This window comes from Miscanthus floridulus, chromosome 4, assembly GCF_019320115.1.
Source record: "Miscanthus floridulus cultivar M001 chromosome 4, ASM1932011v1, whole genome shotgun sequence".
In the NCBI taxonomy this organism is placed as follows: domain Eukaryota; kingdom Viridiplantae; phylum Streptophyta; class Magnoliopsida; order Poales; family Poaceae; genus Miscanthus; species Miscanthus floridulus.
Window position 1 is genome coordinate 110,752,192 of NC_089583.1, and position 26,164 is coordinate 110,778,355.

The 26,164-nt window shown below is 44.3% G+C and overlaps 3 protein-coding genes across 4 annotated transcripts; 1 reads left to right on the plus strand and 2 right to left on the minus strand.

Moving 5' to 3' along the window:
- Positions 1-4,932: 4,932 nt before the first annotated feature.
- Positions 4,933-5,808, minus strand: LOC136552596 (alpha-amylase/trypsin inhibitor). Its single transcript, XM_066544157.1, has one exon. The coding sequence runs from the start codon at positions 5,756-5,758 to the stop codon at positions 5,066-5,068; it is 693 nt and encodes a 230-aa protein (XP_066400254.1). The 5' UTR covers positions 5,759-5,808; the 3' UTR covers positions 4,933-5,065.
- A 1,653-nt stretch (positions 5,809-7,461) lies between these two features.
- LOC136550322 (probable homogentisate phytyltransferase 2, chloroplastic) lies at positions 7,462-16,053 on the plus strand. The gene is made up of 11 exons (XM_066541862.1): positions 7,462-7,726; positions 10,031-10,152; positions 10,495-10,641; positions 11,251-11,476; positions 11,980-12,053; positions 12,213-12,305; positions 13,599-13,716; positions 14,555-14,617; positions 14,946-14,978; positions 15,470-15,548; positions 15,628-16,053. The coding sequence occupies exons 1-10, from the start codon at positions 7,526-7,528 to the stop codon at positions 15,542-15,544; spliced, it is 1,152 nt and encodes a 383-aa protein (XP_066397959.1). The 5' UTR covers positions 7,462-7,525; the 3' UTR covers positions 15,545-15,548; positions 15,628-16,053.
- A 1,974-nt stretch (positions 16,054-18,027) lies between these two features.
- On the minus strand, positions 18,028-23,448 carry LOC136550323 (uncharacterized). Of its 2 annotated transcripts, XM_066541864.1 has the most exons (7): positions 22,853-23,448; positions 21,458-21,946; positions 20,669-20,890; positions 20,471-20,555; positions 19,381-19,494; positions 18,579-18,975; positions 18,028-18,325 (listed from the first exon to the last, which is right to left on the minus strand). In XM_066541864.1, exons 1-6 carry the CDS (start codon positions 22,967-22,969, stop codon positions 18,590-18,592), a joined length of 1,413 nt encoding a protein of 470 aa, XP_066397961.1. In that variant the 5' UTR covers positions 22,970-23,448; the 3' UTR covers positions 18,028-18,325; positions 18,579-18,589. The 2 variants fall into 2 exon arrangements, with proteins under 2 accessions (XP_066397961.1, XP_066397960.1); XM_066541863.1 differs by having other exon boundaries at positions 18,028-18,975; positions 22,853-23,447.
- Positions 23,449-26,164: the final 2,716 nt, after the last annotated feature.

Genomic DNA, 26,164 nt, shown 5'->3' on the forward strand with positions numbered 1-26,164 from the left:
CGGCCATATGAGGGAGTGGGGATTTGTTTTTTTTTGTTTCTAAGAGATCTGGGGCCGACTCCTGTGTTGGATCATTATCGTAACCGTATCAACTTCAGATTGCAGTTTTTATGTCCTCTACTGCACAAATAATTTTGCAAGATGGTGCCCTTTTATTAATGGAGACGGTCACAGAATCCAACCGCCGTGGTTAATGCCTGCGATTAATGGAGACGGGCATTTTTTATTAACCAAGGCGGGCACTTTTGCCCGACTCGGAAAATCAATTTACGGAGGCGGACACCTTAAAACAACCGCCTCTAAAAATAGACTATTTTCGGAGGCGGTCATCTTAAGGTCATAAATGTATTTTCGGAGGTGGGCACACTATAAGGCCCGTCTCCAAAAATACTGGCCCAGCTTAGGCCCAGGCAAAGTCCATTGTAACGGGTCATATATAAACAAGGGCTTAGGGTTTTCATCGGTCATTCTCTCCTCACACGCAAACAGCCGCGGTGCCCATCACTCCTCTCCGTCTCCTTCCCTCTCGTGGTCTCACCTGCGGCCCGCTGTCCCTCTCCGTCTCCTTTCCTCTCGCGGCCTCGTCCGCCCCTCCCTCTCCGTCTCCTTCCTCCCACTCCCCCACAGGTGGTGGTGGTGGGGCTCCTTCCCTCTCCCTCTCCTCTTCATCTCCCCCACAAGCGGCGGTGCCTCTCATCTTCATCTCCCCCCCCATAGGTGGCGGCGCTCTCCCTCTCCCCGAGCGCGGATCTGGCCTTCCCCCACCACCGGCGAGCCAGAGCACCTCCACAACCGGCGGATCCAGTGCCCCTCCCTCTTCTTCCCCGCCACAGAGCATGGATCAGGTCGCGACGGCCCCTCGGCGGCGGATCCGATCACGGCAAGGGCAGATCGGGCCACCGCTGTGGGGGCGGATCAGGTCGCGGTGGTGGCGGATTGAGACGCGGCTAGGGCGGATCGGGTCGCGGTGGCGGCGGATCAAGGCGCAGTGGAACTGCCCGTCCACCTCCGGCGATGGCGAAGGGAGGAGCGGTGGATCCGGTGGTGGATCGAGCAACCCCGGCTACGGTGGCACGCGGGGCAGGGCCTTCTTCCCCGGTGGCACTGGCGAGCAGCTAGCGACGGCGGCGGCCCATGGATGGGCTCGGCGGGCCTATCCACGGGTTTTTCTTTTTTTTGTTTTTTGTGTTTGGTTTACATAGGCGGGCAAAGCAACCGTCGTCACGGATTAAGGATTAACCGTGACCTTTGATTGAAGGTGGTTCCAATAAATATTATGTAGTAGTGGTCGCCGCGCAATCCTTTTAATAAGGGACTTTATTCCTTAATTAGCATGATTCACCTTTAGGCTCCTTTTGGAAGGAAGGGGGAGCAAAACCCATGGATAGTGAAAGTGCATCTAGCCCTTTAGTGGGTTTTGGATGATTGAATGACAACGCGATTAAAGGACTAACCCATTTGCTAAGTGTGGACAAGTAATAGGTTATCTCATAGGTACTTAGTGAACGTCAAAATGATGTGTTGTTGTATAAACAATTTAGTTCAAGCACAAGATAACAATATAAATAGAATTCATGCAAAGGGCTTGTTTATTGTAGGATTTTTATGTACTATGTAAAAGCAAGCTTGTAAGAATTAATTAATGAGACATAAGGGATTGCATATGGATTGGTCTCATATTTGAAGCTTGCTAAACTGAAATGAAAAAGATAACAATACATGAATGGATGATTCAACACAAGATGTGACTTGATGGCTTGAGATGGTAAAGATAGCAAGGAAAGGCTTCGAGGTACTAAGCAAGGGTGAAGGGCAAGCGATGGCTTGGCGGCCGAAGAACCTAGCTAGGGTGAAGAAGGAAGTACTTGTATTTAGTTGAGGTACTAATCAAGCTATGATGGCCATGTTTATGTGGAGGATCAAATCACTATTGGAGTGTTTGATGGAAGTGACTTGATACATTTGTGATTATTCAAATTTCATGAATGGAATCAAGTCATGTGCTCAAGATGGGTATGCTCAAGTGAAAAGATCATTATCAACATGTTAGCACCCTTATTTGATGAAGATTGAAAGAGACGGCATCGATTCAAAATAGATCAACTCAAGTGGTATAAATTCATTTTTCCTTTCATCTTAAGTTTAATAGGTATATCGTACTATTAAGAGGGATGCATCATGTTGATAGATAATGTTTCATAAGTGCTCAAGCCAACCCATGTGAGTTTTGAGTATTTGAGCGACAAAAGAGCTAACTTTATTTTTGTTGGTCTGGCAAATAGATACCGGACGTGTCCGGTATTTACCCAGCAGTGGTAAAATTGTTGTTCTCGGGTTGGTTCGTCGGGAGTTCCGACGTAAGTCGGGAGTTCCGACGGTCGGGAGTCCCGGCAATGGTCGGGAGTTCCGACGTCTCGCGCTTTAACTGACTTGGAGAGTTCACTGTGGTGGTCATACCGGATGTGTCCGGTATTCATACGTGTCCGGTATGGACACCCAGAAGCCAACAGCTAGTTTTCAAAAGCCTTGAGGGTCGGGAGTTCCAATGTGAGTCGGGAGTTCCGACGGTCGGAAGTTCCGGCATGTGTTGGAAGTTCCGACACCTCACATACTTTAACTCAGTTACATGGTTTTCAAATTTGCTGAGGGTCGGGACTCAACGGAGAGTAGGACTCAAACGAGTCCGAACTTCGATAAAATAAATATCGTGTCTCAATTCGTATTTCATTTGATATTTATATTGCTCTAGCTCTTGCGCAGGTTCTCTGTGTATATTATCATCTCCAGTAGATACTTACAGTTTGGTTTGAAGATAAAAATCGAAGGGAACAAGGTTGGGGCTGTTCTGCAGAAATCGTGTATACCGGACACGTCCGGTATTGATCACTGTGTCAGGCTGTTCTGCAGAACACGTGCATATCGGACATGTCCGGTATACCTACCGGACACGTCCGATATTTCCTGCCTGTGCTGAATTTATTCATTCTCTGTTCTAACTTTGTATTGCAGGGTTGTAGCTTCTAGATATATTCTTTATACATTGTATACTCTGTGGCTAACTTGTGAGGAGTGGTACTACTCTTTATTTGGAGTTTCCATTTTGAAAACTTCCTTTACTAATCATTTCCGCATTTAAAGGTGTTAATTCATAAACACCTATTCACCCCCCCTCTAGGCGGCATACTAGGTCCAGATAGAAAACCCAACACTAAGAATTAAGATAATAACTAAAATGATATCTTCATGGATTTCCAACCCCGGGAAAAGTCCGTGATCTCAAGAGGGATGGGAGTTTTTAAATTAGGCCTTAATAATTAGGGGTACATGGATAATTTTAGTTGGGCACTAATCTATTCTAAAAATCTTATAGCATTCTTTTTGAGAAAAAACTTGTGTAAGTTTTTTTTTTTTTGATAGAGGGAATATCTTACTCGGGTCTTTTGTCCTCTCGTTCGAGGGTGAGGTTGTTCAGCCGCTGAGCCAGGGAAGTATTGCCAAATAATGTGACGACGAGGCGCCTACGACGTTGAAGCCTAACTTGGTTATGGCATGTACACGAACTCGGCAGCCGGTGGACGCATGGCACCACTTTAGCCATTTGCATGTGCGAACCAGCGAGCGTCAAACAATCTCAGCTAGTAGCTCTAGCTAGTCAATGTTCTCTCGACAATTTCCATGGAAACTGCTCAGCCTTCTCCAGCCATATGTCCCATAACCATCATGAATTCCCACCATGCACGCTCGGACGTGAACAATCTCAGCGTGACATCTTCCAGTCCACCATCTTTGATTTTTTTTCCACACACATCCGATCCAAATGCGATTCTGCAGGTCATCCAGTCCGTCCACCCCTGCTAAGAGAAACAATTTCATGTTACAGTTATGACAGACCCAATTAGCCATTTTTACGGGAATTCTGCATACTTTTTGGGTATTTATCCCACCCTAGAACCTAGTGACGGGTCTAGCATGCTATTAGTGAGGCAACTTTGCTAGTTGCCTGGTTTACAAGTTGTTCAGCATCTGGAGAGATGTAGCCAAGTCAAATCCTCGGCTTGGCCACAAATCATTCATTCATGCCTGCAACTAATCACCTATTGTACCTTGTGCAAATTCAATAGTCATAAGCAAATAGATTCAAATTAAACCCACTTTCATAGCATGCTATTTTTTCTTTGAAAACCCAACGACAAAAGCATGCCTGGCATATATTAATAAAGTAAAAGTTTTTATAAAAAATAAATAAACAAAAAACTCAACAAGACAACATGTGCATGAAGAAGGCAACAACAAAACTACCACAAGAAGAAACACGGAAAAATGCTTTTATTATGGTGATATAGAAATATAATCACATGAGTATTTTTTAGCTATATTATTTCTCCTGTTGAGCACTCTAAGAGATGTAGGCATGCATGTAAAGTCCAAGCGTCAAATTCTCGTCCAAAGATCACTACCGGCAACTAATCACCTTGGATGTGGGGCGGACGAGGGAGTTTTTTCTCCGATCGCTATGGCTGAAGCCACGAGAGTGACTCCTTCATGACTCGAACTCTGACCACCCGGGAGAGGTACTAAGCCTGCACTGGAAGGAGGCAACAACAAAACTATCATCACAATAAACACAAATGAATGCTTTATTATGGTGGTGTATAAATATAATCACGAGTAATTTTTAGCTTTATTATTTGTTTTAAGCTGAGCACGCTGAGAGATGTAGCCATGCATGTAGCTAAGTCCAAGCGTCCAATTCTCGTCCAAAGATCACTACCGGCAACTAATCACCTTGCTTGTTCTGTAAATGTACGAATTCAAATGCTAAGTGCTAAAAGTCGTAAGCGATTCAGTCCATAAAATCCAATTTTAGTATGAGCCGCTATCATCGTGTAAAGAAACAACTTTAGAATATAATGCTTCATTAGGGTGAGTTGGTGACATAGAAATCACACGTGCTTATTGGCTTTATTATTTTTGCTCCAGTTGAGCTCACTGGCTACACAACCTCGATCGGTCCTTTATTCTTCGTCGCATCCGCATCACTCCCGGCCCCTGTTCATCTTCAGCCTCACGGGCAGAAGACGACCTTGTAGTTGGTTCCGGCGGGGCAGGTGAAGGTGCTGGTGGCGTCATCCTTGGGGTAGCTGTACGCGTCGGGACACTGCCCCTTGAAGTACCTCGAGTAGTTGGTCGGCCCGCAGTTGTTGGCCGCCGAGCCGACGCAGCAGTAGACGTCCTGCTTGAACACGGGGCACGCGTTGTTGCACACCCCGTCCTGCCTCAGCTCGGCGGGGCACCGCGCGTTCACGTCCACGGCGCACCGGGGCCCGCGGCTGCACCCGGACCCGCCGTCGGGGAGGAAGCTCATGGGCACGTTGAAGCCGTCGATGAGGGAGATGTCGAAGAAGTCGAGGTTGTTGAACTGTTTCAGCGCGTACTCCGCCAGCGTGTTGGGGGCGCGCCCGTACCCCGTGCACTGCAGCACCCCGCCGCAGTCGCCCGTGCGGCAGCTCCCGCGCCCGCTCGCGTCGAACTGGCACCCCGTGCGCGCCCAGATACGCGCCGCCGTCGTGCCCGCGGGGGCCGTGATCCGCCACGTCTCGCCGCGGTTCAGCTGCCGCCCGCCGCCCACCGGCACGGACGCGGCCCACACGGTGAAGGAGCACTGGTTCACCACCGTGAAGACCGCCGCCTCGCCGGCCACGGCGAGGAGGGCCAGGGCGGCGAGGAAGCTGCCGACGAGCGTCACGGAAGCTGCCATTTTGTTGGCGAATGCAGAACGTACACGGAACGAAGTGTGGCTGTGTGGAGTGCTTTGGGTACGGGTGCGAGCACATGGCTTTATAGTGGATACTGGATAGACTGGATGGCCTGCATAATCGGATTGGGATCAGATCAGATGTGGAAAAAAATCAAAGATGGTGGACTAGAAAATGTCACGCTGAGGTTGTTCACGTTTGTACGCGCATGTGCATCGTGGGTGGATATTAATGGGCTGGAGAAGTTTGAACAGTTTCCATGGAAATTCTCTAGAAGATTGACTAGCTAGCGCTAGCTGAGATTTTTTAATGGGAGAGAGTGCAACTGATAGATTCATTTGCGTTACATTGCCTAACTACTTGTCTTGTGCGCGTCGCACCATGTCGCTTTCTTGTGCAGTTGCGCCCACCACTACCCCAGCCATGCTAGGAGTGAGAAAGGTGGCAGCAAGGAAGAGTAGGGAGAAATGTGAGGGAGAAATGATGAGGGCAGCAAAGGAGATAGGAGAGTGAAAGAAAAATAATGTATTGAGATTTTACATATGTGCTGTAATTTCTTAATGTTCTCTACTATTATACTACATTGAGAAATAATTGTTGAAAATATAGCACTTTTGAAACAACATTGTTTAAATATAAAATTGTTAACTTGTTAATTAGTTACAAGCTATGTATAAATAGAAGTGAATAGAATGTAGAGATACAAATATGATGGTTCAATTAGAGTGTACTGAGAACTGAGAATAGTGATTGCAACCTAGACTAGAAGCTATATTTGGATGGATATATGGGTTCAAAAACTAAATATTCCATTAGAGTACCTTTAATAAGATGTATGCCTAACATAATAATAGCAATGAAATCTAATGGAACCCAGTACCACAAGAAAGGAAACCTAATTCGAGGTCAACAATACCAAATAGACAAAACTCTCGATGTGCACCATTTTCAGCGACATTTTTATTGGATATACTTTGCTTAAAAGTTGAGTTGTTTTTTCAAAAATAATTTGCACCCCAAGAAATGGGACACCCATTTATAGATCACGGAACTTCTAGGCAAGTTTTTAAGAGCTTTTCAATGACTGTACCGAGAAGATGGTTTCCGAAGAACATTTTCTCCTAATCCAAAACAAGTCATCTTCAACATTGTCATCGTGAACGAAACCTAACAGAACGCCAATGAAAAGACAACCCTCACGTCTAAATTGCAAAAAAAAAAAAAAAAAAAAACCATTATTTGCTAATTAGTTGGTGCTTCACTATTATCAGTACTCCTTCCATATCTGAATAAATTAATTTTTAGAGTTGTCTTAACTCAATCTTTTTTTTATGTTTGATCGAGTTTATAGAAAAAAGTATAAATATTTGTAATACCTAGCGACACTAATAGATTACACAATGAAGACAAAATACATCACAACCAACTCTACGAATTATCTCGCTAGTTTAATATGTTTATATTTTATATGCTATATGACAATTCTTAGATGCAAGGACACGCTATTATGCAAATATGCACATAACTCAGAGATATACCGAGGCAGCAAAGGAAATCAGAAATACGGAGTAGCACTGTAGCAGTAGCACCATTTTTGCGCGCTGTCCGCAGCGCCGCCCCGCATTTAGCAGCCACAGGATAACACACCTACGGCTCTCATCACCCGCCTCATTCCCTTCTCAGCTTGCCTTTTCGCGTCGACGTCACCAATGGCGACGGGTGGCTAAAAAAAACAGAGTCCAAGCCCGGCTGCTCGGCCCCTTCCCACCATGGCTCCACTGGCCTCCCCTCCGCTCCCATTCCGCACTCCCGTCACCGCTCTTCGCTTCCTCGCCGCCCCCGCCATCCGCTCGCTCAGCCCGTCGCGGTCCGCGTCGCCACTCATCTCCTCCGCCTCCGCAGGTCGCTTCCCTCACGCTCCTCGCGCTCCCTGTAGTGCCGCCCGCGAGCACCGCCGCGACACCGTGCGGGTAAGTCCCGCTAATAGCCTGATCCCCGTCTCTAGTGCAATGCCTCCCTGCTGTTGCTTGCGGTGCTTTTCCGATTTTGGCTGCAGCAATCGTGCCAATCAAACTGTACTCTAGCGTTGTTGCCAATGTCATTGTTCCACACCAGTAAATTTAACTGTTCAAGTAGAGTGTGCTGCTTGCTCTTCTAGGGAGGGCAAGGATAAATAAATTGCGATACCTGTTAAGAGCATGCACTAACCGTTGTCAGATACGGTACATAGTTACATTTACATACATCCCACGACTTTCTTATTCTGCATTTGTGCTTGGAGGGGCACACTATAGCACTACTATTTCTGAATGTGCGATTCATGTTTGCACTAGAAAATTATGCGTGGCGTTGCCGCGCCCTGCCTATGTCTGGCCAGCCTGCAATACTGTTGTGTGAGTCCATGGTGATACTATTGTGCGAGTCCCATTTGAAGACTAATCTGTTGTCTTAGTCAGGTAGAAATAGAACGGATTCTATACGTATTGACGTATACGGTGGTGTACAACTTGAGCTATCATTTATGTGTACGCAATAAATAGAACTGATTGAAGATGCATTGTGTTTGTCAGTTGCAAAACTTATATTTTCTTTCACTTAGAGATATATAAGAATAAGATCCCAATTACATCTCTGCATAACATAGAGTTAGATTCGTAGTTTACTTTCTGTATTAGAATATGTATGAGCAGAAGTTTAATGTTTGAACAAATCATTCAGAGTTCATGTTCTCTGGGCAGTAGCCTAACCGGAAATATGTAATGATCTCAAATTAATGCCATAAATAGTTGTAGGGAAAAAACATATAGTGGCTTGATTACATAATAGTGATTTATCGGACCAAAAATTGGAAATCATGGCTCACGCTACATCTATGGAAATACGGCAAAATATCAAGTTCCATCTAGATGCCGTGCCTACAAAGACGAAGGTGGTGACGCTCACACCTGTGAGGAGAGAGGTAGGTGCACCGCACATACTTGTTAATTCCGTTATATGAAAACCATTCTAGTTTAACGTTTGGAATGATATAAGTTTTTTATTTAAGATAATTTTTTTAGTGTCTGAAGCAGTGAGATGAATAGGATAGAAGACATCTTGAGCAGGGCAACCGGTACTTGTTGGGCCTTCAGCCTTACCCACGTACCTGTACCGATGTTTACACACGTCCAGGAGACCTCGAAGGCTCGAGCACGCAAAGCCGTCGCTTGCCTGCGTTGTAGCCGGTCACCGCGCTCGTTTGCCCGGCCTAGATGCTCACCCGTGCCGCGCGTTCGCTCGTGCAGCCGTCGCTCCGGCGCTCGCTCGCTCATGCGGCCGCAGCTTCCTCGCGCCACCGCAGCTAGCTCGCCCGTGCGGCCGCCACTCCCTATTCCCCTAGCCCCCCACAGTTCAGCTCGCCCGCCCGCTCGAGCTGCCGTCCCCATTTGCCGCACCACCCTTCACCGCCGGCGTTGGTCCGCACTACATCACTCGGAGGGCGGAGCTCAGCCGGTCGTGCACGCGCCACGGCGCCTGTAGCCAGATCCGTGTCGCGACGGGATGTGGGAGGAGGGACGCGCTCACCGTGCCGTCGTGGCAGGTGAAGTCGAGCGCGGCATGTGGAGATAGGAGAGGCAGAGGGGACGAGCGGGTTCGCGAGCCTTCGCAAAACTTCGGGTCCGTGGCTTAACGGTTGAGACCCGCTACAAACCCGATCGAACGGCTCATATTGCGTCTTTGCCCGATCCAATGGCTAGTAGGCTAACGGATGACGTGGCACTATCCATTAGTCTGCTTTTGGAAGCAGGATTCCTTCAGTAAGATTTTTAAAGGTTACTGTACATATTAGTGAAGTTGGTGGGTGTTCAACTATTCATAGAGCAGGGGTCTGAATGTATATTGCTATCTGCTTGAATTTTTTGCTTCCTTGTAAATTTAATTGCGCTCTGTTTTAGCAATTTTCTAGATTAGACACACTTGCAAAGTGTAAACATGGATGCCAATTAATTTGTTTAGTTTCTTGGATAGTGTAAATATGGATGCCCGTCAATTACATCAGTCAGCCATTTGATTACCTAGTTACCCTAATTATCATCAAAGCTCCACATAAATGAATGTCAATCAAAGTATGAAGGATATGACTACCTTTGGACCGTACTGCCTTACTAATGACATTACTCATGAGAATTATGAATGAATGAGCTCGTCATTGCTTTACTCAGGGCATCCCTAACTAAACTATGCACATCTTTTTGTATGGTATGACAATATTGATTTTACTGGGCCTCTTGCAGGAATGCTCTCGAGTTGATGCTGCTGGACCAGCTCCATTATCAAAGACACTGTTAGACCTCAAAGATTCGTTCTGGAGATTTCTAAGGCCACATACAATCCGAGGAACTGCTTTAGGATCCATGTGAGTTTCGACTGTTCTATTATTAGATTTATAATGTCAGCTAAGTTGTACTACCTCTGTCCACAAAAGAATGCAATTCTAGGTGCATTCTTGGTTAAACTTGTCTAAAGTTTGACCAAATATATAGGTAAACATATTATTGTTTATGACACTAAATAAGTATAGTATGAAAATATAACTCATGCTGATGATACTTATTTGTTGTTATAAATATTGATATTTTTTTATTTGTAGTTAGTCAAATTCAAGATACTTTAACTTGGTATTGTACTAGAATTGCATTCTTTTGTGGACGGAGGGAGTACCTTTTCTTCTGGTACTGATATCATTGGGTTGATGCAGAGCATTGGTTGCGAGAGCCTTGATAGAGAATTCCCATCTTATAAACTGGTGGTTGCTATTCAAAGCATTCTATGGGCTTGTAGCGTTGATCTGTGGCAATGGTTACATAGTTGGGATTAATCAGATATATGATGTTGCTATTGACAAGTATGTATACTCTTTCCATGAATTGGCTGATTTTTAGTACCTAATGATCCAGGTGTTTTTTACTCCCTCGGTTCCAAATTGTAAGTCGTTCTGGCTTTTCTAAAAAAATATATATATAAAAAAACTCGACCGGGGTGGTTAAGACTGCCCCCGCAGCATTACAAATAAGAAGAAGGACCTTCTCACCCGGCCGAGAAAACCCCCGAACCCCTGCCCCCACCCTTACACGGTGGCTTTCTGTCGCCCAAGTGAGAATTGGGCCGGTGCCCCCTAGTGCTTTGGTTATGGGGACGGACGAGGGGATTTTTTTAACCTCAGCCTGAAATTCGCTCCCACGGGGAGTCGAACCCAGGACCTGAGGAGTGCCGCTAGGTCACCTAACCGTTTGAGCTAGGCGCCCTTTGGCCGTTCTGGCTTTTCTAGTTATATAGGTTTTGCTATGCACCTAGATATACATTATGTCTAGATACATAGTAAAAAGCTATGTATCTAGAAAAGTCAGAACGACTTACAATTTGCGGAGGGAGTATGAATTAACATTGCAAGTTAAATATTTCCAACAACTCTTTCTTGCACATCAAACATTTCTGATTTTATGCTAATGTACAGGGTAAACAAACCATATTTACCCATTGCTGCCGGTGATCTCTCAGCTGAGTCAGCATGGTTGTTGGTGATATTATTTGCAGCTGCAGGTTTTTCAATTGTTATATCGAATTTTGGACCTTTCATTACCTCTCTATACTGCCTTGGCCTATTTCTTGGCACTATATATTCTGTTCCTCCATTCAGACTGAAGAGATATCCGGTTGCTGCTTTTCTTATCATCGCAACGGTGCTTTGCTCCTCCCTTCTCTGTATTTATTATTTTATTTTAGTAAATCATTGCAATTCTGCTTCTTCTTTTGCGCAAAAAAACAAAAATTTGCTGCTTCTTTTTCTTTGTTTTGATTCATTCTTAACATAGTTGATATCAAATTGTTCCTGATTATACTATGCTTGGTAAAAATAAACAGTTTGAAAATAACAGCAGCATCAAACCTATTTGTTAAGGTTAAGTAATACCAACTTTTATTAGGAAAAAAACATTCAGGAGGCCTTCTTACAAATAATGAAATACTGCAGATTTTGCCTCAACTTTTTCATCCTTTTATTTTACAAAATACTGAGGTAGTTCCAAACTTCAGTTACAACTGGCACATAATGCACAAATTCAGAACTTATTAATCTGGGTTTATGCTGCTTGATCTTGTTTCCTGGATTCCATGTTTAGTAAAGACAGTTCATACATTATATGTATGTTTTTGACGAGCCCACCTTTTAAAATTTTTTGATTAGGTTCGCGGTTTCCTTCTCAACTTTGGCGTGTACTATGCTACTAGGGCTGCACTAGGTCTTACATTCCAATGGAGGTAAACTGGAAATTTCTTTGGAGCTGTTTCTGCATTCAAGTTATATTTTGACATTCCGTAGTTCATGCCCCTTAGCAGTGGGTACAAGTTGTGCTTCATCTAACTTACATTCAGAGATGATCATGATATTTAACGTGTTTTATATTTTTCTATATGCAGCTCCCCTGTTGCTTTCATTACATGCTTCGTGACACTATTTGCTTTGGTCATTGCTATAACCAAAGATCTCCCTGATGTTGAAGGAGATCGCAAGTGAGTTTCTAACTTCACATGGTTCTTGTCTCGAACACATAGGAGAACTGCGTATCTTTATATTAAGAAGAAAACTTCTTAATATGGACTTATGGCGGCATATTTTTCTCTAGCAAAAATATTGTTCTGATATGTTGCTTTGATTCAGCGCATCACTAGTAGTTACTCAAAACTTTGCTCGGGAATCTCTTATCAAATCTGTAGTAATACAAGGAAAACACAGTGCATAAATGGTTTGTCCTAGGCGGGTGTATCTTTAATGCACACACGTATGTACACATTTTTGTGGTTGGGTAATTGGTCGAACCACATGGTTATCAACCAAACATGGTGAGCTTTTTTCTTGAAAACGCAGGAGAGCTGCACTTAATTATATTAAGAAGAAGATGGGACAAGAACCCAGTTACAACACACACCACAAATGCCACATTTAAGTTACAAACGCGCTGATTAAAAAAAGGACATAGAACGACCCGTCTAAAAAAACACCAATCAACACCCGGCCATGGGGGTTGTCAGGAAGGAGATTCCTCTAGCACCTGCCATAGACCAAAGTCAACGCTCTTCTCCTTCCTCGATCAGGGCTTGACAAACAGTAGAAGTCATACCATCAAAAACACAACGGTTCCGGTGGTTCCATATGATCCAAGCGCCCAATATGATCAGAGAGTTGAGCCCATGCTGGACCATACCACTGGTTGCTTCGCTGACTCTCTCCCACCAAGTGTTAAAGAATTGATCCAAAGGTTGAGGAGCAAGAGAGTGAAGCCCGACCTGCCTAAGAAAGATATACCGAAATTATCGAGTGAAGACACAGGAAGTGAGTAGGTGATTGATATTTTCTTCTTCTTGGTCACATAACGGGCATTGCTCATGTTTAGGCATTCCCGCTTCACAAGACGATCTGCCGTCCAGCAGCGATTATGAGTGACCAACCACAAAAAGAAACGACATTTAGCAGGTGCCCAAGTTTTCCACATTCTCTCCCAAGGCCTGAACTGTATAGCACCTATGAAAAGGCTCTCATATGCAGATTTGGCCGAATATTGCCCACTCGAAAAAACAGGGTGAGCTCGTGAGCTGTCTAAAACAAGCAAGCTTAGTATACAAATCGATTTCACGGAGATAAGAAAAAAGGGGTGAAACTTGCAGTTATTAGTAAGTGAATTATATGTTCTAACTTTGAAGTCTTCGTATTCAATTAAGATTGAAAAACATCAAGAAGATAACCTTCTAAAAGAAATATCATTGGTTGAATTGCTGACATTCTTTGTTTAATGTCTTTCCCACCAGGTACCAAATATCAACTTTGGCAACAAAGCTTGGTGTCAGAAATATTGCATTCCTTGGATCTGGTTTATTATTAGCAAACTATATTGCTGCTATTGCTGTAGCTTTTATCATGCCTCAGGTTACCATGCTTGTACTTCTAATCTCCCTTTAAGCTTCTTTACTCATTCCAGACAGAGAGACATAAACATAGCATGTGTTGTACATAGTATGCATTTTACTGACATTTCTTACAGTACCTTGTTTTCAGATAGAACTAATTCAACTGATACAAACAAATAAGTGCAATTGTACTACAAAAGTTATTGTCATCCTTTACTGTTGCTCACAGTTACAAACTTACAATATACATTTCCATCCTGTCGCTTATCCATTGTTAATACTTAATATTGCATCTTTTTTACCTTTGTCCTACCTTGCTTATCTTTTTTTTCGTTTAAATGTATGCCATAACATGCATTCATCTTACTGATGATTTGTCACTGTAATTTTGTACATCTGTTTAATAGACAGTATTTTCATGCTCATGCCTAAATGTTTTATATTTCTGAACTGTATCAGCAAAGACTTAGCCTTAGATAGTAACGTGGAATCCTAAGTCAGGATAGTAACGTGAAGAGAGGCAGAGGAAGACCGAAGTTGACTTGGGTAGAGGCAATAAAAGGAGACTTGAAAGGATGGAATATACCCAAAGACTTAGCCTTAGATAGGAGTGCTTGGAAGACAGTTATTCACGTGCCTGAACCTTGATTGCTTCTGTTGGGTTTCAACTCTAGCCTACCCCAACTTGTTTGGGACTTAAAGGCTTTGTTGTTGTTGTTGTAACTGTATCAGCAAAGAGATTGTTTATCTTAAGGATGGTTGGTCTGTTCATTGGATTTTCCCAGAAAATTATGCATGCTTTAATATAAGAAGCATTACCTGGCAAATGTGCACTAATTATGGTGTCCAATATGCAGGCTTTCAGGCGCACTGTAATGGTTCCTGTGCACGCTGTCCTTGCTGCTGGTTTAATTTTCCAGGTAAACACACTTGTAACTGTTTGATTCAATGCTAGGTGATTAGCCAATGTTGTAATGGGCATTGTCTGTGCCTTCTAGTACCTAGCTATTTGTTTTTTATCGATCATATAGAACTACATTGGTAATTTCATGGGTTGTGAGGCTCAAAGTGCCTTGGTCAAAACACTAGAGTACTGCTTAAGCAAGTCTGCACATAAGTTCCCAAGGAATTGCAACTGCTATTGAGAAATGAGCAAAAAAATCCATTCATACCGCATAAGATCTTGGTTCTATAGGAATTCTCTGTGTTATTTTATTCTAACTTGTTTGTTCTGTTCCATGATTTCAGACATGGGTTCTGGAGCAAGCGAAGTACACAAAGGTGAAGTTTTCAACATACATATTTCGCAACTTACGATAAAAAAACTCATCTAAAAAGAAAGACTTTACTAATTAAAATTGCTAGCACAATAATTTTGCCTGTGAGCATGCGTACTCAGGTATTGATTTATGCATTCTGCTTTATTACTACAAAATGGCACAAGCTTGTTTAAAAAAAATTCTGAAAGTTGACCATTTATCCTTATGGGAAACATGACCATGCAGTGCCTTAGACACCTAAACATGACTAACACAAGCAAAATGAAATTTCAAGATTGCATGTAACGAATTATGTATTTGGTGCTTCAGGATGAAATGGTTACCATCGTTATTACGATCGTTCTTTTGAATCTGGAAGCCTTTTTCTCAGAGTATAAGATACAAAGTTATTGCAATATCTGATAGGATCAAAAACCTTACAAGATTTTTTTTTTCAGAACCACTTGTGCCATTTTGTTTCTGACATAGATGGTTGCCTTCATCTGTTTGCAGGATGCTATTTCGCAGTACTACCGGTTCATCTGGAATCTCTTCTATGCTGAATATATCTTCTTCCCGTTAATATAGAGAGGTGACTTTCGTGATTAGCATCCAGCACCGCTCTTTAAAGTCTCTTTGCTGCTGACATTTATTTGCATAAAAAATGTCAGATCTGGTAGTCCAGCATGGGCTACAGACTAAATCATGGGAGCAAATCAAAACAGGGAGAAGTCGGCAAAGTGCTGCCTTTTTGTGCATATAAAGTGTGAAGTCTGATGTGCATATTTTCCACGGAAACAATGGAGCAGTTCTGAAGTTGTAGGAGCTTTCGAAGCTTTTGTGACGCTGATGGTGTTGGTGGAGCTGTGGTAGTTTTTTTTTTTTTGGGGGGTATCAACAGTGCCGCGTTCTGTACGGTCTTAGTTTTTTTTTCTGAAAAGTGTACGGTCTTAGTTGAGATCTTGCTTGGAAGTGCTTTGAGCACATAGGTTGAAGCTTGAGATCTAATCCCGAACAGGTGGCGGTGGAACGGCCAAGACAGGCTGGTTTCATGTCACTCGAGGTTAAACTACTTACTGAGACATTTACGGCGCGCACTCCCATGAAACATACTCAAGCGTCCTGTAATATAATGTATTCTAGCATTCAAAATTTATCTTCAAATATAATACATTCTAAAGGACAAAAACTAATTTTACATTAAATATTTTTCATTTATTAATCGATCATCATTAATCACGTTGATGATAGCGTCAAATTAGGAAATAAAATGAAGGTAGTTGCGTTTTTTATGTTCTCTTTTAATTTGTCTTAAAATTTCTAGAATGTATTATATTACAGGACAGAGGGAGTAAAACATTATGGACTATATATATATAGTACAATGTGCCTGGCTTACTGCTGAGTTTGATCTCGTAAATGTTGTTAGTAGGAACCTCAGTCTTTTCCCACCGGCCACCGCTTGGAAGACTGAAACTTGTTCCATGTGTTTGCCCGTGATCTGCACCCAAAAAAAAAAAAATTGGCTCGCACAAAGCTCTATGTTACAGAACTTTCAGCTCGATGGATCGGTGAGAAAAAGTGTTCTCCCGTACTTGCGACCTGATTTTCCTGCATCATGGAACAAGTTCTGTCGACAGGGACAGGGACAGCCGAGCCAGGGTGTTCCCAGCGCTAGGGGTAGGCTCCCGGCTTCGCTGCCGTTTTCGCCGGGGCCATCACCGGCCGCAGCTACTGCGGTGCCGTCCACCAACCTCTACCGCCCCCACGTCCACGCGGCCACGCCCACGTCGCGGTGGCGTCCGCGTCCGGTAGATCTAATCTGCGGGCAGGATCTACACAAAAACCCGAAGACACGTGCCCCGCACGGCCAGTTTACAGCGGGCGACACCATGAAAGGACCGAGGACAACGAGGCCCCTGGTTGTGGTTGACGCATGCGAGTCGACGTAACGGCCTCGATAGCAGTGATTCCCGCACTCGGAGAACCATAACTCGGCTCGTGCTTACCAACAAACATCAAACATGGGACGACGCAAGCTCGGGCACAGCCGGCGTCAGTCTCGATGCACCGAGACAAAACAGGGAGGAGATCCGATTCGCTACAGCCTATACAGCTCTTCAACCTCTGCGGAGATTTGGAGCGACAAAATGCAAATTCATCTTGAAGAAGTATGTGATTCATGTATTACACGTTTCACTTAGAATCATTTCCTTTTATTTTTCGTTCTTGCCACGGACGAGACGGAGCGAAGCAGACCGACGTTTGCAGGCTGTAGCCCTTCAGACGGGAAATTCCGAGTATGAAATGACCCGGCGGCGAACCTCAGCTGCGAAGAAAAGCAGAGCTCCGTGCGATTGGCCGTTGGTGGGATTGGCACGGCGAATACTGCATCGGCATCTTGCTCGTCAGCTCGTGCCCTTTTCTTTCCTGCGGCTTAGCTGTCCCGTGCGCCTTTCCATTTCAAAAGGGCGTGGCGCCTGGACGTTCGGATACGCACGTAGCCCGCTCTCATCCTCCTTCGTCCCGACACCATCTGCTTTCGCCCCCACACCCGACCCCCATCTGCTTTCGCCCCGACTCACGCGCACACTTCGCCCTGTCTCTGTGCCCGTCGGTCGCCCCTAACCCCCTCCTCTCTCTCTCTCTCTCTCTCTCTCCGCGGGCAGCACTAAGGAGCCGGCTGATGACGAGCACGCCCTCAACGTGCCCTGACCGTAGCACCACCGTCCACCGGCCCCCAACGCCCCCCCATCCGCCCTCGCCGCGCCACGCGCCCAGTCCGCTTGCCTCCAGCCGAACAACATAAAACACTTCAACATGAAAAACATTTTAATGCAACATACGTCTAAAAATAGCTAAAATATTTAGAACATGCACTTACAACATATGCGTGAAACACATGAAACATCCAAAATTGCGACTTGCAATATGAAACCACTTGCTGCAACATAAGATTTGAACAAGTGAAACATTTGGCATACTGTTGCAACATGTGTAAAACATATGCAACATCAAGATTAAAAAATAATTGCAGCATACATCTAGAAACAGATAAAACATTTTGAACAAATGCTTACAACATGCTTCTGAAACACTTGCAACATATGTAACATGTACAACATCCTCCGATCTACTTTTGCAACATCAAGATGAAACCATTGTAACATACATATGAAACAAACACTTGAAACGTACATATGCAACGTAGGAAAGGGAAAAGACGTGCAGCAACCGAGAAATCAGACTTCAAACAGCACCATGGCAAGCGCTGTGGATCAGCGCCGGGATCCGGTAGCCGGAACATGCCCGGTGACTTGTGGGAGTGGCAGACGGGTACCTCTGCGGAGCTGCCCCGGACCCCGGGACCTTGTTGACAGCAGACAAACAAGAGCAAGAATACAACAAACAGAAACACACAGTTGTCAGTTCATTGTGTAGTGCCAGCTGATAGATCATTTAGCATTTAAGCAGCCAAACGACCTTATCACTTCATGGTAATGCATTTTTCACTCTGGATTCTACAAGTAGCTAAGTAGTCAGTCGGTATCACTCATTCACCATCACAAGATCATTTGTGTTGTTAGTTCCCAGTTCCATTCACATAAGCTGCTAGACATACCGTGAGACCATTCATTCATCTTCAGAAGTACCATCAGATTGATCAGGTTCTTCCTCAGGCAGGGCAGATATGATTGTGGCACAGCAGAAAGATTCGCGCTCCTTCAGGAGGAGACAGCTTCCATTTGAGTTCCATTTCAAATCAACGATTCGGAAGTTCAGCAAGGGGATGTTGACACAACAGGCACCGGATGGTGTCCACATGTACAAGTGAGGGCTCTCCGTGCATAAAACAAGGCGTGTGCAGGTAGGGTCCCATGCTGCAGCACGGATTGGATCTTTCTGCACAAGCACAGCGGCAAGCTCAAGGCGGCATATATCCCATATCCAAAGAGCAGTCGGCATGTTGTCGTTCCGGGTGAAGAAATAGTGGCTGTCGCTGCTCCATGACAGCATACCTGCAACATTTTGTAATGTGAGTGGTGTTTCCATGTAGAATCAAGATTGCGCATGATACACCAAGACATAATCTGAATAACTTGCTGATAGAAATTCAAGAATTAGCAAGACAACTAATGCAAATGATGTTTCAAAACAATGTTCACTATTTTCATACAAATGCATGTATAGCTGTATAAGAAATCACCAATGAATTCAAGAACAATTGCAATTAAGCGCAATAACTGTGAAGAGTAAGAAACAAGACAAGCATTGAGTAAGAAACAAAATAGATCACAAGCGCATGATACTAGAGTACTGAACACCTATGCACAAGTCATCAAGGAAACAACTGATAACCATTCGCATGAATAGAACCTTGGAACAAGCATCAGCTGGAGTGGCAAAAGGCAAGAGGAACTCACCAATGCCTTGTTTGGGGTTGGGCTTGTCAAAAGCTGGTTTCATCGAAGGTAAGGTGATGGGAACATCCATCAGAGCATATTTAACTCTAGAGACTCCTCCCTCGGTGCCATTTTCTGACAACAACATAGGGAAAATTTAATACAGAATTAAACATGTAAGGATTAGCTCATAACATAATACAAAGGCAGCATCACAATGAAAATTTTGTTCAATGGGCCACTGAACTAATGTGATAAGAGGGCAAAAAAAAAACATGGAGACAGCAGATAATAAAACAAATATGATTTTAAACTACAAGAGTCAGTATGGGCTTCTCTATCTATCATTCTATCAAATGATACAGAACAACAATCCATTTATTTTGTAATCATACTTTATAAGCCATACCAACATGAAAAGAATCATTTGGTAATCTAGAATATGGTAACACCAAAAGGAAGGTTTCATAAGACACATCTTCAGAAGTACAGCAGTGCATAACAAGAAATCAGATGATAACACATGGGAGAGATGGGTTGACTTGTAAAGCAAAGGTGTTCAGGGGGGAGACCTTGCGGCCAGTGGTTCTGGTGGACAATCAGCTAGCTGTGCTAGTGTGACAGTTACCCTCCCAGTAACCGCTGTGTGATGCCTTTAGGACACGGCCTCTCTGTTTCTTTCCGGTCCCTCTGGCACTAAACCGTCACATCTCTTCTCTTAGGTGGCTAACCATAGCTTTTGTTCCTCTTTTGTTGTAACTCTGCTCGCTTTGTGGCCGCTTTTTTTATTAGGAAGCTCGTTGCACTTCCCCTTCTACATGTAATGCACGTTCTCGAAAAAAACATATGGGAGAGATAAGATTACAAGTCTACTACAGACAGCAGGAGCATAAAATTGCTAGAGAATACCCAATTGAGTATTTTAGTTTCCGTTTTGTTAGATACGATAAAATCCTAGTCTCATACGGGCCACTACATCCAACTTCAGTGAGAAGGGAATTCGTCATGCAATAAATGTTTTTTAAAAAGAGTAATCCAAAGGTCTGTGGGTGGAAAACATAGAAAAGCAATAGCATGAGAAGACGTATGAAATGATCACGCTTAAACTGACCTGCGCCATTGTCTTGCATGTTACAAGAGAAGCCTTCACTTAGGCATAACTCTGACATATCAAGCTGCCATGGGTCATCCACTTCCTGCCCATATTTGGAAGTTAAAATTAGATATCATGATTATTTGTCAGTGAAGTAAATTTAGACCATGCAGCGGTGGTAATATAACAAGTCAACAAAATAATGGACTGAGTTACCTTATATATAGCAGCATTGCAAGGACTTCGAATATATCCTGCATGTGAGAACTCCGCAAAAGTTTTCCATGTCAGGTGATTCAAAGTCCGCACTGCTTGATCATAGCTGCCCACTGCTAAAAACTGTCCACATGGTGACCAAGCAACAGTTTTCACACCTAACCCACTTTCATAAGCTAGATACTTGAACAAGCACCTTCCGTCTGGCGAATATATCAGAACCTGTAAATGACAAAAAAGGATGTCAGAACCTGTAATAAGCTTTGTCCTTGAAGGATCATTGTAGTTAGTATCTCTGCATAATTGTATTATGCTTAGTTTAAAGCAGGAAAAAGAACAAAATGGTTTTTTCACAATAAGCTGAAATGAACTCTTTAGAGTTGACTGTTAGTGGTTAACCTATGAAGCATAATACGGAAGGTTCAATCATTAAAACCTACATACAACAGCGATAGTTGAGTACAAGGTTGATAACCTAAAAGAAAATATATGCTTCCTTTAGGAAAAAGGAAAGATCGTGGTACAAGACAAACAAGTTAATTCGGAGCAACTGAAACCTCAATTCAGGTTAATTCAGGTTAAAATTGAATTAGTAGAACAAATGTTTGCCAGCTACAAAATTGCTATGTAAGATGATGAGATACTGAAAGTAAAGATAATTATCATGAACGCATAAGAAAGAGGATAACTCAAGACTGAAATTGCTCACAGAAATGCAAGTGAATGGAACAGTAGCATGTTAAATCACACAAAAAACAACATGGATTTGTGAAGAGGAAGTACATGCACCTTGTATTCAACAAGTGAATCCCAGACAACAATAGCACTATCATCTGGTGACCATTCAACACCAGCTAAGTCTACCGTGTCAATGGCAAAGACAGTCATTATCTCCCAGGAGTGACATGAGAGCAAATTTATGTAATCCTTGCAATCACGCCTGGTGCAGATTGCAGCAAACTTCCCATCCTTGGTAAAAGAAACACCTCTAGAACCATGCTTTGGCCACTGGACATGCACGCATGCTGTATTTACGAGAGACCACACAGTGAGACGGAGCTGAAACTCAGATGTAGTTAGTATATGACGACTGTCAGGGCTCCAGCGAGCATATGCAATCCCTGCAGGACCTTCATCGATCTTGCAGGTCCAGTCAGGCTGGCTCAGTGACCAAGCCTGCACCATGGGCCGCTTGTAAAGTCCACATAGAATATATTCTGAATCCGGTGCCCACTCCACAGAGCTTATCTTGTCCACACATGAAAACAATTGTACCACCTGCATAAGTGAGTTCAAGCATACATTAATGAACAAGCTTAGGGACACATTAATGTGGTGTCTCAATGTGAGCACACATATTTACAACAATATGAGCTCATGCCAGACTTGAAATTAATATACCTCATGAGTTCATCTATATGGTAAATAAGACTGTCTAAAAAATATGGTAAATAAGAAACGTAAGACATATACATGATGTGACCATTCTTGAAAATTTAAACCATAATACTTGATGTGAAATTTGCATATACAGGCATGAAACATAAAGGCCCCATTTAGCAGCGCTCTAGCTCCCAGGTACTCTTTGGGTTTGGAGTTTGTATAAAAAATTAAGGCAAGTTTGAATAAGTACTCCAATCTAGACTGGAAACAAAATGACTTACCTAAAACTCCCGCTTTGCCCTAGCTCCAGCTTCATAAATTCTTGGTGCTAGGAATACCCAGCTCCCAGAATTCTTGAAGCTGGAGCTGTGCGACTGAGCCAAACACCTAAGTGTTCATGGAACTTTCAGGATCCAAGCAATCGAAACACAGTTCTCAAACAAAATAGTGCCAAATGCAAAATGCTAGCTGATACACCGGTTCAGAGGCATACGCCACTCAACCTCCAGCTCAGGCCCCTTACCATTTCGTACAGACTACAGAGATTCATCCATCCAAAGTGCACCGTGAAATTGAGCTAAGCACAGCCTACTCCTGAACCCTAGGATTTCAGATCGGCAGAAGTAGGCGCATTTCATGGATGAGCAGGCTTGAATTAGAGCAGCACGATGTCACATTACCAAGTCCACAATTCCAGATTCGGCGATTACACCAGGAGCCCAAACCCTAAACCCCCATTCTGACTCACGAGCCCAGGGATGGACTGAGAGAAAGGAGATGGGGAACGAACGGTGCGGGTACCTTCAGTGAGACGACGTCCCGGACGACGAGGCGGTAGTCTACGGCAATAGCGAGGAAGCGCGAGTCGGGGGAGAAGGAACACGGGCCCGTCTGCTTGAACGCCTCCGTGAACTCCATTCCCTTCCGATCACTCCAGACAAACCTCCAGGCGATGGGGAACAGAAGTCAGGCCTCTCGACAGCAGCTACCGCTCCGGTGAGGTGGGGTTTCGATTTTTGGAAGGTTCGTATTTGGATTTTTGGAAGGCCTGCGGAACCGTGAAGTCATCGGAGAGGAGGCGATGGGGAGAGACGAAGCCGCCGCCGCGGCGACGGCGGCGCGAGGACGGGCGGAGCGGCGTGGCGCTGGCAGGGGCGGAGCGGCAGCCGACGGCGCTGGGGAAGGGCGGAGCTCCGGCGGCGACGAGGAGCAGGCAGCGGCGGAGGGCACGTGCGAGGGAGGGGCGGAGGCGAGGTAGCGGTCGAGCGTGAGAGATAGGGTGCTTGGATCTTTGCTCCCAGTCGGCAGTCGCCCAACTGTCCTTGCTTTGCTAAGCAATCTAGCCTGCTTAGGCAAGCTTTTCCTTGCCAGTGCAGAAGAGCCAAATCGGCTCTCCTACGCGAGCAAGGTCGCACGAATGGAAATCTAAGGTTAGCGTCTCGCAGTTCATGGAGCCATGGAGGTTGCCAAAGCTAGCAAGGTGGTCGCCTGCATCAATGGAAATCTGGTTCGTATCGTTGTTGGCTCATAAAGAAGTACTGTTGGTTTATATGAGAGAAAAATATTATTTCAACTGAAAATTTACGATCGTTTACGACAAGCCACAGCCAAACGAACAAGCTGGAGATGGATGGCCGGCCGCGAAAATCAACATCCAAAGATTGGAAATCGAAGCGTTGGCAAAAAGGATCGGCGCGGCCAGCAGCATGAACTGAAACTCCACAACCACGGCAACTCATGACAATCTCTGATAGACCAAAGTGTAAAAACGGAGTGGATTTAATAATTAGCATGAATCGAACCCATCGAATAATTGCTATGCTGGGTACTTGGATTTCCCTTAAAATATATCTTCAAACCAAAATCAATCCCATCAGTGCTGAATTGATTTAACATGAGATGAATCAAACCTAGGACTAACCAAATCGAGGTCGCATGTAGCAAAATTGAGCGCATAAGTAGTAGAATTTTTAGCATGCATCTTGGAGGCAAATTTATGTGCTGTATTGAGCGCATGAAAGGGGAGAAGAAAGAAGTGGCGAGGCTCAGAACCGAACAGCTACTCCTAGGTCCTAGCTTGCTTTGCCTCTCCTTATATGGCTAGGCAATAGCCCTATGCAAAATTAACCGAGAACCGAAAATCAAACCGAACGAACCGGAACAAAAAAAAATTGGTTCCTTGTTCGGTTCCTGATATTGAGAAACCGAAATAACCGAAGAAAATTCGGTTTCTACTCTCGGTTAACCGAATTAACCAAAAAAACCAAAATACATGAATTATACTTCACTTACTTGTATTTTGTAAGATTATGTTTGGTTTATGTGTAATGTTTTATATTTGAACTGCTATATATTTGTGTTACTATATTGCTATTGTTTTCTTATACATTATTATTATTAAAAATGAATATAGTGTTGCATAAATTTGTCTTAGAACACGTATATTTATTGTTGTCTTGAGGTCTTCTGAAAAAAATCGGTTAGTTCGGTTAGAACCGGAACCAAACCGAAATAATCGAAAACCGAAATGTTCGGTTCCTAAATTTTTTTTGGAACCGATCGGTTACCATTTTCCATTAACCGAATTTTATCCATAACCAGGGAACCGAACCGAGAACCGAACACCCACCCTTGCTAAGCAAGTCAAGCGAGGCGAGGCGAGGCGAGGTGAAGCGAGGATCCAAGCATGCATTTTCTTCCAAAAACAGTTAGATAATGATACGCGGCCATCTACAGTATAAGACGGGCGGTGCGGCCCCGTTCAGAGGTATGCGCCGCTCAGCCAGGCCCCGTATCATTTGGTATAGACTACAAAAATTTATCCATCCAAAGTGCAACGTGAAATTAAACTAAGCACAGCCTACTCCTGAAACCTAGAATTTTAGATTGGAAAAAATAAACGCATTCCATGGATGAGCAAGCTCGAATTAGAGCAGCACGATGTCACACTACTCAAGTCCACAATTCCAGATTTGGTGATTACACCTGGAGCCCAAACCATAAACCCACCGACTCACGAGCCCAAGGATGGACTAAGAGATAGGAGATGGGGATTGAACGACGTGGGTACCTTCAGTGAGACGACGTCCTAGATAACTAGGCGGTAGTCTACAATAGCGAGGAAGCGTGAGTCCGGGAGAACGAGCATTGCCCCGTCTGCTTGAACGCCTCCGTGAACTCCATCCCCTTCCAATCACCCTAGACAAACCTTCAGGCGACGGGGAATGGAAGTCAAGCCTCCTGACAGTGCCAACTACTCCGGTGAGGTGGAGTTTCGATTTTTGGAAGGTTCACGTTTGGAATTTGAATTTCTCGTGAGAGTAGAGATGTAAAGATGAACATCCACAGTCTACGCTGCGCTTTTTATACATACAAGGGCCTCCAGATCCGTGAAGTCATTGATCTGTCGTAGAGTCCGTTCAGAGGAGGTGATGGGGAGAGACGGAGTCATCGCCGCGATGGTGACGCGAGGACGGGCGAAGCGACAGCCGGTGGCGCTGGCAAGGGCAAAGCCATAGCCAACGGCATTGGGGAAGTACGGAGCGGCGACGGTGATGAGGAGTAGAAGGCGATGGTGACAAGGAGCAGACAACGGCGGAGGCGCAAGCGACGGAGAGACGGAGAGTGGTGCAAGGGTGAGGCAAAGGCTGAGAGCATGTGAGAGAGATAGAGGTCGAGTTCGTGCGACGAAGGCGAGGTAGCGGTATATTTTCTTCCAAAACCAATAAAACCATGGTACGTGGTCATCTACATAGTGTTGTGGGAGTAATCGAAGGGCGTAAAAAGAAATCAAGCGGTGGAAATTTTTTTGGCTGGACGTGGATAGTTTGAGGGCCGAACAACCTCAGCTGGCGCCACTTACTAATTGGGACCGACTACATATATTCATCCATCCAAAGCGTACCATGAAATTGAGCTAAGCACAACCTACACCTGAACCCTAGGATTTTAGATCGACAGAAGCCGGCGCATTTCATGGATGAGCAAGCTCAAATTAGAACAGCACGATGTCACATTACCCAAGTCCACAATTCCATATTCAACGATTACACCAGGAGCCTTAGCCCTAAACACACATTCTGACTCACGAGGCCAAGGATGGACTGAGAGAAA

What these genes read in the sequence shown, in the direction of transcription:
- LOC136552596 (XM_066544157.1), bottom strand. Translation starts at nt 5,758, where the DNA reads ATGGCAGCTTCCGTGACGCTCGTCGGCAGCTTCCTCGCCGCCCTGGCC.
- LOC136550322 (XM_066541862.1), top strand. Translation starts at nt 7,526, where the DNA reads ATGGCTCCACTGGCCTCCCCTCCGCTCCCATTCCGCACTCCCGTCACC. An exon ending in GGAACTGCTTTAGGATCCAT is followed by an intron (nt 10,153 to 10,494) that starts GTGAGTTTCGAC and finishes GGGTTGATGCAG; the next exon opens with AGCATTGGTTGCGAGAGCCT. An exon ending in AGCAAGCGAAGTACACAAAG is followed by an intron (nt 14,979 to 15,469) that starts GTGAAGTTTTCA and finishes ATCTGTTTGCAG; the next exon opens with GATGCTATTTCGCAGTACTA.
- LOC136550323 (XM_066541864.1), bottom strand. Translation starts at nt 22,969, where the DNA reads ATGGAGTTCACGGAGGCGTTCAAGCAGACGGGCCCGTGTTCCTTCTCC. An exon ending in GCAATGCTGCTATATATAAG is followed by an intron (nt 20,556 to 20,668) that starts GTAACTCAGTCC and finishes AAATATGGGCAG; the next exon opens with GAAGTGGATGACCCATGGCA. An exon ending in CATGCAAGACAATGGCGCAG is followed by an intron (nt 19,495 to 20,470) that starts GTCAGTTTAAGC and finishes TGTTGTTGTCAG; the next exon opens with AAAATGGCACCGAGGGAGGA.